The sequence below is a fragment of the Mauremys mutica genome, chromosome 2 (assembly GCF_020497125.1).
Source record: "Mauremys mutica isolate MM-2020 ecotype Southern chromosome 2, ASM2049712v1, whole genome shotgun sequence".
In the NCBI taxonomy this organism is placed as follows: Eukaryota; Metazoa; Chordata; order Testudines; family Geoemydidae; genus Mauremys; species Mauremys mutica.
This window is the reverse complement of record NC_059073.1, coordinates 145,255,718-145,271,435: the sequence shown is the minus strand read 5'-3', so window position 1 is coordinate 145,271,435 and position 15,718 is coordinate 145,255,718. Positions and strand designations below refer to the sequence as shown.

At 48.4% G+C, this 15,718-nt stretch overlaps 1 protein-coding gene across 3 annotated transcripts in view; it reads left to right on the top strand.

The window, feature by feature from the left end:
• Positions 1-15,718, top strand: part of ELMOD3 (ELMO domain containing 3) — a 72,073-nt gene that overhangs the window by 32,948 nt on the left and 23,407 nt on the right. For all 3 annotated transcript variants that reach the window (XM_045003898.1, XM_045003897.1, XM_045003899.1), the window contains exons 5-9: positions 2,590-2,681; positions 3,780-3,903; positions 5,499-5,621; positions 13,470-13,600; positions 14,748-14,824. In XM_045003898.1, the coding sequence (XP_044859833.1) occupies positions 2,590-2,681; positions 3,780-3,903; positions 5,499-5,621; positions 13,470-13,600; positions 14,748-14,824 (547 nt within the window). The remainder of the gene's footprint in view (positions 1-2,589; positions 2,682-3,779; positions 3,904-5,498; positions 5,622-13,469; positions 13,601-14,747; positions 14,825-15,718) is intronic.

Genomic DNA, 15,718 nt, shown 5'->3' with positions numbered 1-15,718 from the left:
TTTTACATAACCCGTACATTCAAGATGCGCAAGCTTTAATCACCTAATGTCTACATTTTTCCTGCTAAGTTTGCAGTTTCTGAGTTGATTTGCCCTGGGTCCCCCCTGTTTAAGTTTCCCGAAAAGAGAGGATTTGTTTATCATAACAGTACATGTTTGTATCACTTACTTATATCTTCCAACACAAACCATTACTTATCTTGCCAACAATATCATTTCAAACAAACAATCAAATTATATAAAAAAGAAATTGACAAAAAATACATTTATGTCAGGCAAAGACTTGGCCAGTGTATTATCTATATATTTATTCGCTATCTATAATTACAGTTTACTAAAAATATAGCTAACGAAGCTTTCAAATCTTATCATTAGCGATTCTTCATTTTGAAGTTATACATCAGTGTGTTTATTATCTTCCTCGTAATATTTTAGGAGGGGGGTCTTGGAAAGCACAATAGGATTCTTTCATGTTAACATTTATTATCTTGTGCAAACACAGGTTTGTCAGGGGATTTTTATTTGACTCAAAGTCCAAAGTTTTTCGTGTTACAAATTTTTAGATGCTCTGGTTTCTAGGCCTGGGTTTTTTTTTTCTTCAGTTTATTTTAATGGTACCCCTATTCTAAATCAGTCACCAGCACACGGTTTGGTATCTTAGTGCAGAGAGAGAGATAGTGACTGGTCTGGGGTCCTGATGCCAGTGTTAGCCATGTGGTAAGGCTGCAGAGCTGGGGAATTGATGTCTTCAGAGGCAGTGAAACACCACGGAGAGACTCGGGGACTGAGACTGGCCTAGGCAATGGAGTGTCTCATTGGCTGATGCTGACACAAATCTTACTCTCAAGCCCTACTAGCAGGCCTGCCTCTAGGGCTGTGTCAAAGAAGCATTTGTAAAGCAGCTAGTCAGTGAGGTCTGTCCATCCAGCTTCCTGCCAGGTCTGGCCTGGTGAAGACTCACTGCGGATTGTACTTGCTCTGAAGATCCCAGTGTGGTGTGAAGATGAAGGACCTGATTCGCCTCTTGCTCATACAAGTTTTATGCTAGTGCAACTCCACTGGTTCCTTTGGAGCTGCTCTTCCTTCTCTGGCAGGAGGGGTGCTTGCATATGTGTGCGAGGGGCAGCCTGTGTACCAAGCTCTGTGGGTATGGATTGAGGGGGCAGGGGTCTGTGTGTACGCCTGGATTCTGGAGGCACCTGCATGTGTTTGGATAGTCACTTGCCTGAAAGGGAAAGGCAGGGGTGTGTGTCTGTTGGAGAGGGTTTGTGGGAGATGAAAAAGGATGAGAGTCTCTGGAGAGTGTGTGGTGTTGTGGGGACCCACTTCTCTTGGCCCTGCATTGTGCTAGGTGCTATACTAACACACACAGTAGGAGAGAGAATCTCTGCCTTGAAGAGCTTTGTGTCTAATTTAAGACCAGACAGAACAAGGGATGCAACCCACTCCCGGCAGGGCAGGGGTCACAGTAGTCACATTGTGTTGTTACGTAGGTGTGGAATGTGCAAAACCTGATGGTTCAGACTTCAGAGTCATCTAAAGGATTTTGCTTCTCACTATAAATACTGCATATAACCATCTACATTCAAAGGATGTTAAGGTTGCAAAGTAAAGGCCTCAAAAGTTAGGAAATGCTAGACTTGAGATTGCCTATGCAACCTTACCTCTGCCACCTTGTGCGTGTGCCTGATGACATAGCCTTCAATTACCTGATCACATACTATTTTTGCCATGAGATCTATGCCGCTCTCCTTGCAGTCCTGGCACAGAGGTGGACAGCAGGCATGGCCAGAGTGTGCTGTGTTCTGCCTATGCTCAGCTGGAAGACGGTCTCTTAGGGGCCAATGCCAGGGCTGGGCAAAGATCCAGGGGTACATAATTTTATAACTGACTGGGCATAGCAGAGAATTCGGCCTGTAGACCTTGAACCAAATCGGTGTGTCTGATGCAGACTCTGCACAGGTGCCTCCATGTAGCCGAAACTTTCCTCAAGAAGAGAGGGGCTGTTTTGGTGACATGCCCAACATCTGAAACTCACCCCTCCGAAATGTGATCACCTTCTGTGTAATGTTTCCCAATAGCAGTGTCTCGATGATCTTCCAAACTCCGGGCTGTGACCACTGATCAAAGTCCCACGGATATCACAGATGCTCTGAGCATGCTCCCACTCTCCCCACTCACTCTTCTTATGAACCAACAGGGGAGGGGCCCTGGTAAAGAGAATCTGAAATTGTGACCGTGTCCATCTCTTGTCCAAAGTGGCGTGGGCAAATTGAGTGGGGTGGCCAGCACATCCTACAAGCTGTGTGCCTGCTGTTACGCATGCAGGTCTAAGTTTGGACGCAGGTGGAAAAAAATGTCGACTGGAGAAGATCTTAAAACAAAAGAGAAATTTTGTGGGAAAGTAAGAGGCCTGGCCTGCCATGAGCACAGCATTTCTGTAAGGCCAATAGGCAAAGTTTAGCATCGCCGATGGGGGAGGGAAGCTGGTCGGAGTGCAGGGCTTTTTGTGGAGCAGGCTGTGCCTCTTTCAGTGTAACAAGACTTGTCGTGAATCCCAGGCAGGGCCGTTTTCTTTCATATTTGCAGGGCTCGTGGGGACGTCTGCGGGTCACGTGCCCCTGATTGCCTTCAATGAAGCACTGCAGTATTTCCAGACAGCTGACCTGTCAGAGTGCAGGGTATGTACGAACCACTGGGATTGAACAATGTAGCGTTATGCGTGTTCGTAGCACTGTGCAGACAGGAACTCAGTAGTCCCTGGGACGCTTCCCTGCGGTGAGTATTTTACTGAGGCACAGGGAGGTGAAGTGGCTTGTGCAGGGCCACACAGTGAGGGTAGGGTGGGCTGGGCTGAGGTTAGAACTCAGGGCTTCCTGGCCAGAGGCAGCCTCCCCCATTTTGCTCCTGTTTCCTGTTATGCTGTCTTCTGCCCAATCCCAGTCACCCCCCTTTCCGCTTCCAGTCTGTCTCTCTCTGGTCCTATCCTTCCCAGCTTATGCCCGCTACTATTTCTGCCCCTTACCACCCTGCATTCGAGTCAGAGTGCTTCCTCCTCTGTGTAGCTTGGGCGCTAAGAGGGAGAGCACTGGTAGCACAGGAGAGAGTAGCCTTTCACTCACTTCTGGTGGTTGGTGCCCCAGTTCCTGTAAGCTGGGAGGAGCAATTCCAGGAAGATTGATGTCCAGCCCCTTCACTTCTGGGCTAGAGCATGCTCAGTGCAACAGAACATAGCTGCGACAGTCTTACAAACCTCTTCTGAGCACGTGCAAATGGGATTTACAAAGGTGTGTAATGCACCTAAATCTTGGTGAATTTTCATAGAGATGACAAAAGGCCCCACATCTGACCCCACATCTTCCATGCTGCCAAATTTCAAGTCCTTCCCGTGAAGCATAGAGATGCTAGAGCTTCTTAAAGAAACAGTTGTATGAATTTTTTTAATCTTGGCTGACCAACCTATTTTTCTTCTAACTTCGTTTTCAGAAGCAGCTGAAATGTTTTTGCTGTAACTTTGCAAAAATTTTTCGTCTGAGGTCAAGACCAGGCATGGGAAATTTAATCTTGAGAGGTTAAAGTTTGGCAAAATCAGAGGCAACTGAAAACAGGGTCTTATAATGGAAACTGTTAGGCAACCTCAACTCTTGGTGTCACTACCCAATTAATTAATAAATTCTCTTGTGAAACAAGATTTGCTGCCATGTTTTCTCCCAGATGATTCCAAAGGAGACTGCACCACATACCCCGACACCTCTCTTTATATATCATCCTTTTCTTAGAAAAAGATCCAGCCAACAGTGCAAAGGCGAGGACTGTCTGCCATGGCTCACTTCTTCTTCGGTCCCCCGCGGCTCCATCAGCAGCTGCAAGGCGAGCGGGATCTGGCCCTGGCGATAGCCCAGTGTGAGTATTCCCGTCTAACGAGGAGGATGAGCTCTGCCCAGCCAGTTTAATCAGCCTCTCTCGGGTGATTGTTTTTGATTATGTATCAAAATATAAGTGTGATCCACCCCTCCCCTCAGCTGGTGTCCTGGAGCGCAGTGCCTTCCCCCGCACTCCTGCCTGCGTACCTTGGACTGAGGACTTTCAGGAGCCATCTTGTGCCCTCTCTCCCTGTTCCTTACACACCTCATTAGCATCCTCCGTCTCCATCAAACCAGACATTCTGAGTCACTGGGTCACAAATTCTTTCTGCAAAAAGAGGCAGCGTTTGTATTGGGGTCTCTTTATTGAATAGGGTTTGACTATGACCCCTGGAAACACCTGCTTCCTGCTGGGAGATGTCAGGCTTATCAGGTACCAAATCCCCACTAGGGTCCCCAAGATCATTGTTTACATGAAGATTTGGGGTGGTCTCTGAAGGGGCTTGGCAGGTTTAGAAATCTCTTCTCTTCATAAAAGAATCAGGGAAGTCAGATGTTGTGATCTTTATACGTCTAGCTGGTATGTGCTAAGAGGAAGGATGGTCCAGTGGTTAGAGTGCTAGCCTGGGACTTCCCTGCTCCGCCACAGACTTCCTGTGTGGCCTCAGGCGAGTCACTTCGTCTCTCTGTGCTCAGTTCCCCATTGTACAATAGGGATAATAGCACTGCCCTACCTCACAGGGCTGTTTGAGGATGGAGCTATTAAAGATCCTAACGATTTCAGATACTACGTCTGTGAGGGCCAGATAAGTACCATAGATAGAGGGACATAGATGATCCAAACTGTGATCAAGTTAAATGAACTGTTGTCACAGAACCATAAGCACTGTCTCACTGGGTCAAACCAGTATTCTATTCTATTCTATTCTATTCGGGTCCTTGAACTGTGCTCCCCACCGAAGTATCTGCGCACCTTCCAGCAGTGCATTAAGCAACTTGACTGATCTGTCCCACGGTATTTGTTCTCTCATCCTCTCCCAGGGAGGAAGAATTGTGCATAGTGAAGTGGCTTGTTTTGGTTGGTTTTTTTTTGTTTAGTTTAAATACACACATTGCTCTGTATTCCTGTTAGAGAGGGCATAGCCAAAGAAAAGCACCTCGTCCTGGGAGCGGACGGTAGGGAGGATTGGGATGGTCTCTAGTTTCTTGCAGAATTCTGGGGCTGGCCCCCGAGAAAGTTCTGTTTCCTGCACAGAGGCTCTTTACCCTTACTGGGGAGCTCCATTGTGCAGTCTCTCTTTTTCAATGTCCAGCATCAGCTGTGTCATCGGAAGGTGCAAAGAACCCCTGCACCAGGCTGTTAACCTACCTACAGGGAAAGACTCTTTCTAACGCTGTGCAGTATGAGGATTGGCTTGTGCTCTAAAACTTGGAGGTTTCCATCCCTTTCAGAACTCCTTGGGTTTTTTCCTAAGTGGATGTTCCTGCTATCCACATCAATGTCTAGTTCTTCTGTGAATCCATTTAACCTGCAGGGTCTTTTTTTTTTTTTTTTTTGGCCATGTCTCCATGTTGGTGCGTTAGAGAAGAGGGATGCTCAGTGTCACAGAGAGATGATCAGTGTTTTCCGTACAGGTGGCTTGGATAATAATGAGAAAGTGCACATGAGGATCCTGCAGACCATCTACAAGAAACTAACAGGCTCCAGATTCGATTGTCCCCGCTACGGCACCCACTGGGAAGAGCTGGGCTTTCAAGGTATGGTGAGGCTGTGAGGAGAGGGTGGGCTCTGTAGTACAGAACTTTGAGGGTGGGGTCCCCAGCTATCACTCCGGCCCTGTGGCTGAAGTGACCCAACACCGACTTAAAGGATTCTGGGTTTGTTACCTTCATCCCCCTGCAGCTGCACTACACTGTGTGCTTTTCATTGCAGCTGCTGATCTGGCATCTTTCACTGTCTCAGCCAGCTGGACAGTCAGATGCTGATGTACCAGTTTCTGCTGCCACCACTGGCATAGCTAGTAATTTCCCAGTGACTGTTGGCCCAGTGAGATGCCACTGGCATTGCTGGTTCACCGTGTGTTCCTGGTTGTCCACTGCTGCTTGTTTGTTGGTGATCTCTGAATAATAAGCCCTTTTCTGAGGGTTTGATTTAGTCGGGAGGCACTGGTTGCAACTCCATAGCTAAGGCTGCATTTCAGTGTGCATATAAAGCAAGGATTCTACCTCTGTTTTGTGTATTAAAAAACACAGCACTTATCTTCAGCTACAGACGATTTTCTGAGACATTACAAATAAATCCATTAATGAGAGTTGCACTTTTATTAAAAACTGGATTCTTTAAGCAATGTAGCATGTGTTAGTCTTTTCTTTGTCTGGAGTGCGTTTAACAACAGAATAACACCGACTCTTCAAGCTCCCCACATAGTTAAAGTTAATCGAACTCTTGTGCGTAACCTGCATTTGAAGAAATGAAGTTGTAATTAAGGAAAGTTGTTAATGATTGTTGTATCTAATTGCTATGATTATATGGAATATGGACAGACAAAGGGCTGGTCTATGCTACAAAGTTAGGCTGATGTAAGCCACCTTGCACCAACCTAGTTGTGCATGTGTCTACACTTACATTTGGTTCCTATCGAGGCGAGCGCCCCATTGTAACACCGCCTCCCTGAGCTGTGTTGAGCCCTGGTCAATTAACCGAGGTCGGTGTAGTGCGAGTGTAGACACGGCATTACCTATGTCAAACCTAACAACCCTCTAGCAGCTGTCCAACAATTCTTGACCATCACTGCTCTGGTCACAATTGTGAACTCAACTGCCAGGGGTCATAGAGACCGGAGGGCTGGCTTCCCCAGCGCCTTAATTGAAATGCCTTTTTCCGGCGGGAGGGATAGCTCAGTGGTTGGAGCATTGGCCTGCTAAACCCTGGGTTGTCAGTGCAATCCTTGATGGGGCCATTTAGGGATTTGGGGCAAAAATCTGTCTGGGGATTGGTCCTGCTTTGAGCAGGCAGTTGGACTAGATGACCTCCTGAGGTCCCTTCCAACCCTGATATTCTATGATTCTATGATTGTCCAGTGTGACAATCACACCTAGCAGCTCTCCATTGTAGTATGAAACTGCCCAGCCACCCATGCTGGCTATGCGCTCCAGACACACTCTGGCCTGGAGTAGACAGGAGATATTGGATCTCCTGGGACTGTGGGAAGAAGAGGCTGTGTGAGCACAGCTACAGACCAGCTGTAGAAATGGGGAGATCTACGAGCAGATTGCACGGGGGATGCAGGAGAAGGGGTACGACAGGGATCATCAGCAGTGCCATATGAAAGTGAAGGAACTGCGGCAGGCATACCAGAAGGCCAGAGAGGCCAACACTCAATCTAGTGCTGAGCCACAGACCTGCTGCTCTTACAAACAGCTGCATGCCATGCTTGGTGGAGAGCCCACCACCACCTCACAGACCACTGTAGGTCCCGCTGAGGAGTCCGAGACACAGACCCCTGCCATGGACAGCACAGAAGAGGAGGCGGATGGGAGACATGCAACCAGCAGGGTCCAGCTATGCCACAATCCAGGACCTCTTTGAGATGCCCCCACAGTCCAGTCAGTCCTGGCACTTGAGCACGGGCGACTCAATGCCTGGGAAGGAACTTCAGGTAAGTGTGTAAATGTATTTCACGTTACAATGATGTACGGATAGTGCCCCCAACTTAGCAGGACATCGCTATCAACTTTTTGTTAATTTGCTCATCCCAGAAGAGGTAGCAGAACAACCAAGAGAGGTCATTATCGGCTCTTCAGTCCCCTGTGGAGTTAGGCAGTGGGTGCCGTGCATAGCAGTTTGTTTCATGTACACAGGGATGGCTGTTGAATCTTCCTGAGAGATCTTGATGACATTTTCATGGCGGTATCTGCAATCCTTTCCCAAAGGTTTCTAGGATGACAGCCTTTTTTTCCTCTGCCAGGGGACACTTTCCCATGCCGATCGGCGATAACTTCTGCAGGCACCATTGCGGTAAACAAGCCAGTGGCGTATGGGCTCAGGCGGCTCTGGGACACCAGCAGCAGCTGTGTTTTCTGTGCCTCTGTTATCCTCAGGAGTCAGATGTCAGCTGCAATCACCACCACCTGTGGAAAGTGCTGCCAGTATCCAGCACCAGTGCCCTGTACTCCTAGTTTCATGCAACTGAGCCATTCCCTCCTCACCTCGTTTCCCTTGCCCCTTGTGGGCCATAGTAACCACAGCTGGTGCTGTGAATGGCGCTGGGCACAAGCATTCCAGAGCAGAAGTTGCAATAAGCAGGTTGTGTTTAAAACTTCAGGGCAGCAAGGGAAAGGAGTTCAGAAAGGAGTTGTGACTATGCTAACAACGGTGCCTCTGTGTGCTTTGTCTATAGCCACTGCCGGGGCCTTGAGGGGTTCCCCCTCCACACATGCAGGACGCCTGAAGCAGATGAGGAGAAAGAAGAGGACTCGGGATGATATGTTCAGCGAGCTCTTGCGAGTCAGTGCTGCATCAGACTGTGAGCAGAGGGCCCGGAGGGTGAATATTGCAGACTGTAAGGAGAGGGAAAAAGTGGACAGGAGAGAGGTCCAGGAGTCCCAGCAGGCAAAGGAGAGGGAGATGCACCAGGACATAATGGGGCTTCTCTGGCAGCAAACACAGATGTTGCAGACTCTTGTGGGCCTACAGGTTCAACAATAATGGGTTCGCCTCCCTCTGCAGCCCTTGGAGAATTCCATTTTAGCACGTCCCTATGGCCTCTCCTCCCCCCAAAATGTTCCACTGGGCATCAGGGGCCGCATCCCTACCCCTATACACCAACGGACAGTAAGGACAACCACAGCTTCACATACACTGCCCTGTGAGAGCCACAGTTGCTGTATGTGTAGCCAAAATGGACAGGAATGTTCTTTCTCCTTGTTAAGCTCTGTTCTGTTAATTTATTAGGGTTTTAATGTACATGCTTTTAAATTGCACAGTTTTTTTTGCACAGGTTTTGTTACTCAATAAAATTACATTTTTTTTGGATAATAATTCATCTTTATTAATTCCCAACATTAGCTGCAGAATGACTAGTGATACTGAAATCACCCACTTACTTTGTATGTGTGACACAACTCATAGAATCAGTGACACACACAGTATAACAACCGTAAATGTATAGCAAGCACCGCAAAATTAATAGGTGCCTCAACGGTGTTCTAGTCATGGATGTACACCTAACAGGCCCCAAAACTGCAGGGCCAAGTAGAGCACAGTCCATCACAATGCAGTATTGTGGCTTACTGGCAAAGGGTTCTTTCAAGGCCTTATTGATCTGTATAGCTCCACGTTGAGCACTTTTAATAGCCCTTGTGTCTGGCTGTTCAAATTCAACTGACAGCCGCTCCACATCCACCTTCCACCTGTTTCTGTTGATATACCCTGTGGCAAGGTGGGCTGGTGCCAAAATAGGGATATGCATGCCAGCTATTGCTGCACTGCAGTTCAGGAACTCAGTTGCCACAAATCCATCCAGTATGTGCTGCATGTTGCTGAGAGTCACAGTCCTGCATAGCAGGAGACAGTTAATGGCCCTGCACAGTTGCATGACAACAGCCCCTCTGTGGATTTTCCAACTGCAGAATGATTTTCCCGCTGACCTGTGGAAATCCGGCATTGCAAGTTTCCACAGTGTTATTGCCACTTGCTTCTCCGCTGTCAGTGCGGCACTCAGTCTGGTGCCGCTGTGCTGGAGGGTGGGGGTGAGCGTGGCACACAGATCCAGGAATATGGCCTTTCGCAGCCAAAAGTTCTGCAGTCTTTACTCATTCTATCAAAAAACTTGCATTATGATGCGATCCCACCAATCCGTGCTCGTTTTTTCAGCCCAGAAATGGCGCTCCACCATCTACAGCCGCTCTGTGAATGAAAGTAACCACGTTGAACTGACTTTCATTATGTCCCACAGCTATCTGTCGTCCATGAAAGCATCATATTCCCTGCTGATTCAGTTCTTCTTGCGTCTCTGCAAATACCAGAGGATCGTGTACCCTGTGCGTGCAACTCTCATGACAATAAAGCAGAGCTCTGCAGGCTCCACGCTTCTGTCACAGATGGCAGACAGTGAGGAGAGACGTGGGTTCATGGGATTTTTTATAAAAGCATGAAAATGATGGGATATGGATGACATTCTGGGATGAAGAATGTTGCATGCTGGGAAGCTGACTCTTTGCTCCTGGCCACCCCAAAAGACAGTGCGCTGGAAGATGGTGATTTGCAAACTGAGATACCTACCCATGGTGCATCGACACAAGTACTCCTGGTGAATACGCACATCGCTGACACAAGGAGTCAAGTATACACGCGCACAAGCAGCATACTAACTCTGGCAGCTTTATGCCAGCATAACTTGCGTTGGCCAAAGTTTGTGGCGTAGATGTGTCCTAAGGGAAATGACTTGGGCAACTGTTAAGTGACATCAGAACTAATTCACCAATCCTCACATTTCCTCTACAGCTAATTTGCATGTAGCAATTCCATTGGTTGTACTTGCTGAGAGCAAATTAATTCTCACTGTCTTGTATTCAGAGATTAACTCCCTGATATTGGTTTGAGTGGCCAGTTAATTTTCTTTAGTCTTGTCTGCTTTCCTGGCTTTGCAAGCCAGGACTTACTGGCAGACATGGACTCCTTTTCATGCGACGAGCCTAAAATGCTCTTGGATGTTCCTTGTTTTTTGTTTTTGTTTTTTAATTTTCAGATTCTTTGGGAGGTATCCATCCTCTGGCCCCTGTGCTCTGCTTTTGGGGGTGGAGGTTGAAGTGTGTTTAAGGAGATAATGGAGACAGCTTATTCTGTTGTCCCTTCAGAGCCACAGATGCCTGTTCAATACTGTAAATACATTTGCTTGCTAGTCTGTGCTATAAAGTGACACCAGGGAAAATGCCAAGGGGTTTTCGTTTTAAGGAGAAGATGCCACGAATTCCTTTGCTGCCTCGTACTGTGTAGATGCTGTTGTTTGGCACAGGTTGTAGCAGATACAGCGTACCCTAAATGAGCTTGTGTCTTGTGCACCTGCAATAAAATATGCTTTTGTTTTTATACTTAAACTCCTTGCAGTCTGTGTCTCCTTGGTTACATAACAATAATAATAGCATGCTCTCATATAGCGTTTTTCATCCAGAGATCTCCAGGCGCTTTACAAAGACGGTCATCTTTAGCCTCATTTTACAGATGGGGAAACTGAGGCAGAGACTGGTGCAGTGACTTGCCCATGGTCACCCTGCAGGCCACTTGCAGAATTGGGACTAGAACCCAAGTCTCCTGAGTTTGTCCAGTGCTCTGTCCACTAGGCAGTACTGCTTCTGTTCTCTTGGACTAGTTTCCATTACCTGAAAGTAGGTGAACGATTGAGAGGAGAATGGGACAGGATGGGACTAAGCAGCATTGCATCTCTAGCATGGTGGTAGCGTAAGGAGGGTTGGCTGAACCAAAGTAGAGATAGGTAGTGGGTGACAGGCAGGGAAGACCATGACAGATGGTCCTTTTCTGTGGTTGGGAAGAAGGATGGAAAGCGGTGGACAGGAGAGAGGTAGAGCATTGATGACAAGAAACAGGGATCGATGTTTCTGTTTCTTCTGTAGTTATATCTGCCCATTTGTATATGCTAATCATAGTTCCCAGGAGAAAGTTTTCCTCAAACTTCTTGAAACCTTGTCCTCCCATGTCGCACGTTTGTTGGTTGATGGAGTTACTTCGACTTGACTGTCAGCAACAGATCCTACCTTAATGTCGAAGACATCTGAGAGACAGAGTACATTCAATGTTCTCCCCCTGTCTGTACGAGGCTTGGCAGCTTTCACTAGTCACAGTGACACACAGGGGTCTTCGGCACAGCAGTTCGAGGTGGAATTTCCTGCGGGGGTGGACGTGTGCATGCGAGTGTTGATTATGCTAACATGCTACAAGTGGCAGTGCGGGCAGTGGGACGGGCTAGCTGCTCACGTACATACCTAGGATCTCAGGATTGTACTCAGGGCAGCTAGCCTGTCTCGCTGCCTGCGCCGCCATGGTTACGCTGCTATTTTTAGTGTGCGAGCTCAGTCAGCGCTAGTGTGCACATGTCTACCCAAGCTGGAAAATTCACCTCCAGCACCAGTCCCTTCTGTGTCATGTTTGGAGTGCTACGTGACCATCATTGTCTCCTTTTTTCCAACGCCCGAGTTGGGTAGGCCGATGTTATGAGCTGCTTTCGCCCGTGTCTGTTTTGAGCCTGCTGGGGCACGACTATATTCTTGGATGTCCACGACACTCTCTCCATGCAGTCTTTCAAAGAGAACAATTTTAGGCAGCTGGGACAGGGTCATTCTAGCAAGATGGCCCATTGGTTGGAGTTGGGACCTTTTGATGATTGTAGTCACTTTCAGTCTTCTACAGATGTAATTATATCATAGTCTACCCATCCTTGCCATGCCTAGGATATGCCCCAGGCACCTCATCTCCAATGTTTGCAGCTTTTGCTCCAGACACTTTGTCAGTACCTACGTTTCACCACTATAAAGTAGCATTCAGCTCTTATTATACCCGCATTAATCTGACTTTAGCTGTTGTGGATGCTGAGTTAAGGTTCCAAACGTTTTATTCAGGCACGCAAACGTTCTGCGGTTTACTAAAACAGTCCTCTGAATTTGTAAACTCACAAGCTTTTGCTTGAAGAATTCAGTGGATTCTTTTGTAAAAAATGATCTCCAGTTATCCAGAGTCTTCCAGGCTAGATAGGATGGAGAAGAGCTGAATTCTATAATCTAAAAAATAAGCATTAAAAACCAAACTCTTAGCAACCTACCTACCAAACAACAAAATGCAATCACCTCATTAGTCATCATAAAAACTCAAATCAAACAAAGCACCAACCCCTTTTTTTCCCCATTTGGTCTCCAAATGGCTCACTACTCCCTCCTTTTAATGGCCATGGGCATGTCCCAGAATCCTTTGCTAGCTGGTGTGGCAACTCTTCTGAGGCATCAAGTGGCTAAAAAGCATTCTGGTGCATGCTTGGGCCTGAGCCCACCGGCGGGGAAAGTTGATCTGCAGATGGTGGATCCACAGAGGAGAGAGGGAAAAGGTAAGAAAGGGAGGGAGGTTGTGACTCCTTTACTGCCTGGCTCCATGGAGCAGTGTGGGAAGCCTGCCCTGGCATCCAGTTAACTTCTCCTGGATGTGAAAACTAGAGAGCAAGAGCAGCTGCGGGTAGGTCCTGGCAGATGAGGGAGACAATATATTGGGTGCCCATTTGCAGCAAAATGGTGAATTCCATGGTGGAAATGCAGAATTCAGTTGCTGATTGGGGAAAAATGCCAATTCCACGAGATGAATGGGACAGTTCACACCACTTGTTGCAGGCTGACTGCAAATTCAGGCAGGTATCACTTGCCTGAATATTTGGTTGATATTTTTGAGGTTTTCTCAGCAACCATAAGGACTGGCAATGGAAAGGGTTTGTCAGAATATATATCGTGCTCCAAAGCAGGCATGTAATAAGACAGGGAGAGCATATACTGAGTGATTCAGGACAGGAACATGCACAGCTTACCTGGCTGTATGTTTTTATATTAAAGGTATGGATCCTGGGACAGACCTGCGTGGGACTGGATTGCTCGGGTTAATGCAAATTCTGTATTTTGTAATGGACTCTCGGACATTACCCCTAGCTCGAGACGTTTTCAAGCTGTCCCAGCATGAATCACAGGCATGTCCTTCCCTCTTCAACTCTGACTCTGGATTGGTATTTATTTATTATTATTAAATTCAGGGAAAGGTAAGCGTGGGATCCTGCTCTTCAATTGGCTGCTCGGAAAACTCTTTCACGTCCCAGATTCTCTGCTTCATCCAGTTTCTGATCAATGGTGTTGTCTTTCCACAGCACTGAAAGATGTTGGCTACTCTCCACCTTGAATAAATCTGATGTTGCCAATTCCACAGCCTCCCTTTAGCCAAACTTTAGTCCCATTAGCCAAACAATTCTCACTTATAAAATGTTCCCCATGGTGTGTGTTAATTTTATTCACTTGTTTTACACCCATCATTGCTTATTCTGTTTTGGTGAGGGAGAAGATGTTTTAATCAAAGACAGGCTCAAATCATATGCCAGAACCAAACCCCAGCTCTGTTTGGTCGTAGGCTCTTCAGTCAAGCAGACAAAGTTATAACCTGATCCAAATGGCTGGAAGTTGAAGCTAGACAAATTCAGACAGGAAATAAGGCACTAATTTTTAACAGGGAGAGTAACTAACCACTGGAACAATTTACCAAGGGCCGTGGTGGATTCTCCATCAGTGCCATTTTAAAATCAGGATTGAATGTTTTCCTAAAAGATCTGCTCTAGGAATTATTTGGGGGGGAATTCAATGGCCTGCGTTATACAGGTGGTCGGACTAGAAGACCACAATGGTCCCTTCTGGTCTAGGAATCTGTTAATCCAGATCCAAACTTTATATCTTCATAATGGGAATGGGTGGAACCAAACCCTCAGATTAAAATGTGGGTTCAATAACTGGAGCCAAACTGAGGGTCAGGGCTGATTGGGTTTGGCCCAATAGAAAGGGGTTTGAGCTGCAAACTCTGACCCGAGTCTGTATCCGTATTTATTGATAACATCAGAGTGCCTAGGAGCCCCAGTCATGGATCAGGGTCCCACTGTAGTAGATGCTGTACAAACCGAACAAAAAGGCGGCCCCGGCCCCAATGAATTTACAGTATCCAGGGTTTAGATCTGGGCTCATCTCTAACTAGAACAGAGACCCAAGGAAGGACATTGTCCAGGTGCTGGAGGGAAGAGGGGCCTTATCCGGGAAAACGGGGGTGGAATTGCTGGTTTCATTCTGTTTCTTTTCCAGAATTTCCCTTTCTGTGTCATGTCTATAAATATCACGCGCATCGTGATCCAGGCCCTGAGGGAAGAACATCTTTCTCGGTGAGTTCCCAGCCCAATGTGGCCCTAGAGCAGGGGTGGGCAAACTTTTTGGCCCAAGGGCCACATCGGAGTTGCGCAATGCAAGGTGGGCCGGATAGAGAAGGCTGTGCCTCCCCAAACAGCCTGGCCCCTGCCCCCTATTCACCCCCTCCCAATTCCCACCCCCTGACTGCCCCCGTCAGAACCCCCGACCCATCCAACCCCCCCCCCTCGCTCCTTGTCCCCTGTCCGCCCCCTCCCGGGACCCCCGTCCCCTATCCAATCCCCCTGCTCCCTGTCCCCTGACTGCCCCGACCCCTATCCACACCCTCGACCCCTGACAGCCCCCCCCCCGGGATTCCCACCCCCATCCAACCGCCCTCTGCTCCTCGTCCCCTGATCACCCCCTCCCGGGACCCCCTGCCCCAATTTCCCCCCCAGGATCCCACCTCCTTATCCAACCCCCCTGCTCCCTGTCCCCTGACTGCCCTCCCAACCCCTATCCACATCCCTGCCCCCTGACAGGCCCCCGGGACTCCCACTCCCAACCCTCCCTGTTCCTTGTCCCCTGACCGCCCCCCCAGAACCTCCACTCCATCCAACCACCCCCTCCTCCCTGACTGCCCCCCAGGACGCTCTGCCCCCTTACCCAACCTCCCTGCCCCCTTACCAGCACCAGGAGTTCGCATCCGCGACACCCGGCCAGAGCCAGCTGCGCTCCCCATGCTGCCTAGCAGGAGCGGCTGCCCAGAGTGCGGCCCGCGCAGTGGCGTGGCTGCGGGGGAGGAGGGACAGCGGGGGAGGGGCCGGGGACTAGGCTCCCCGGGCGGGAGCTCAGTGGCTGGGCAGGATGGTCCCGCAGGCTGGACGTGGCCCACGGGCCGTAGTTTGCCCACCTCTGCTCTAGAGCCCTGT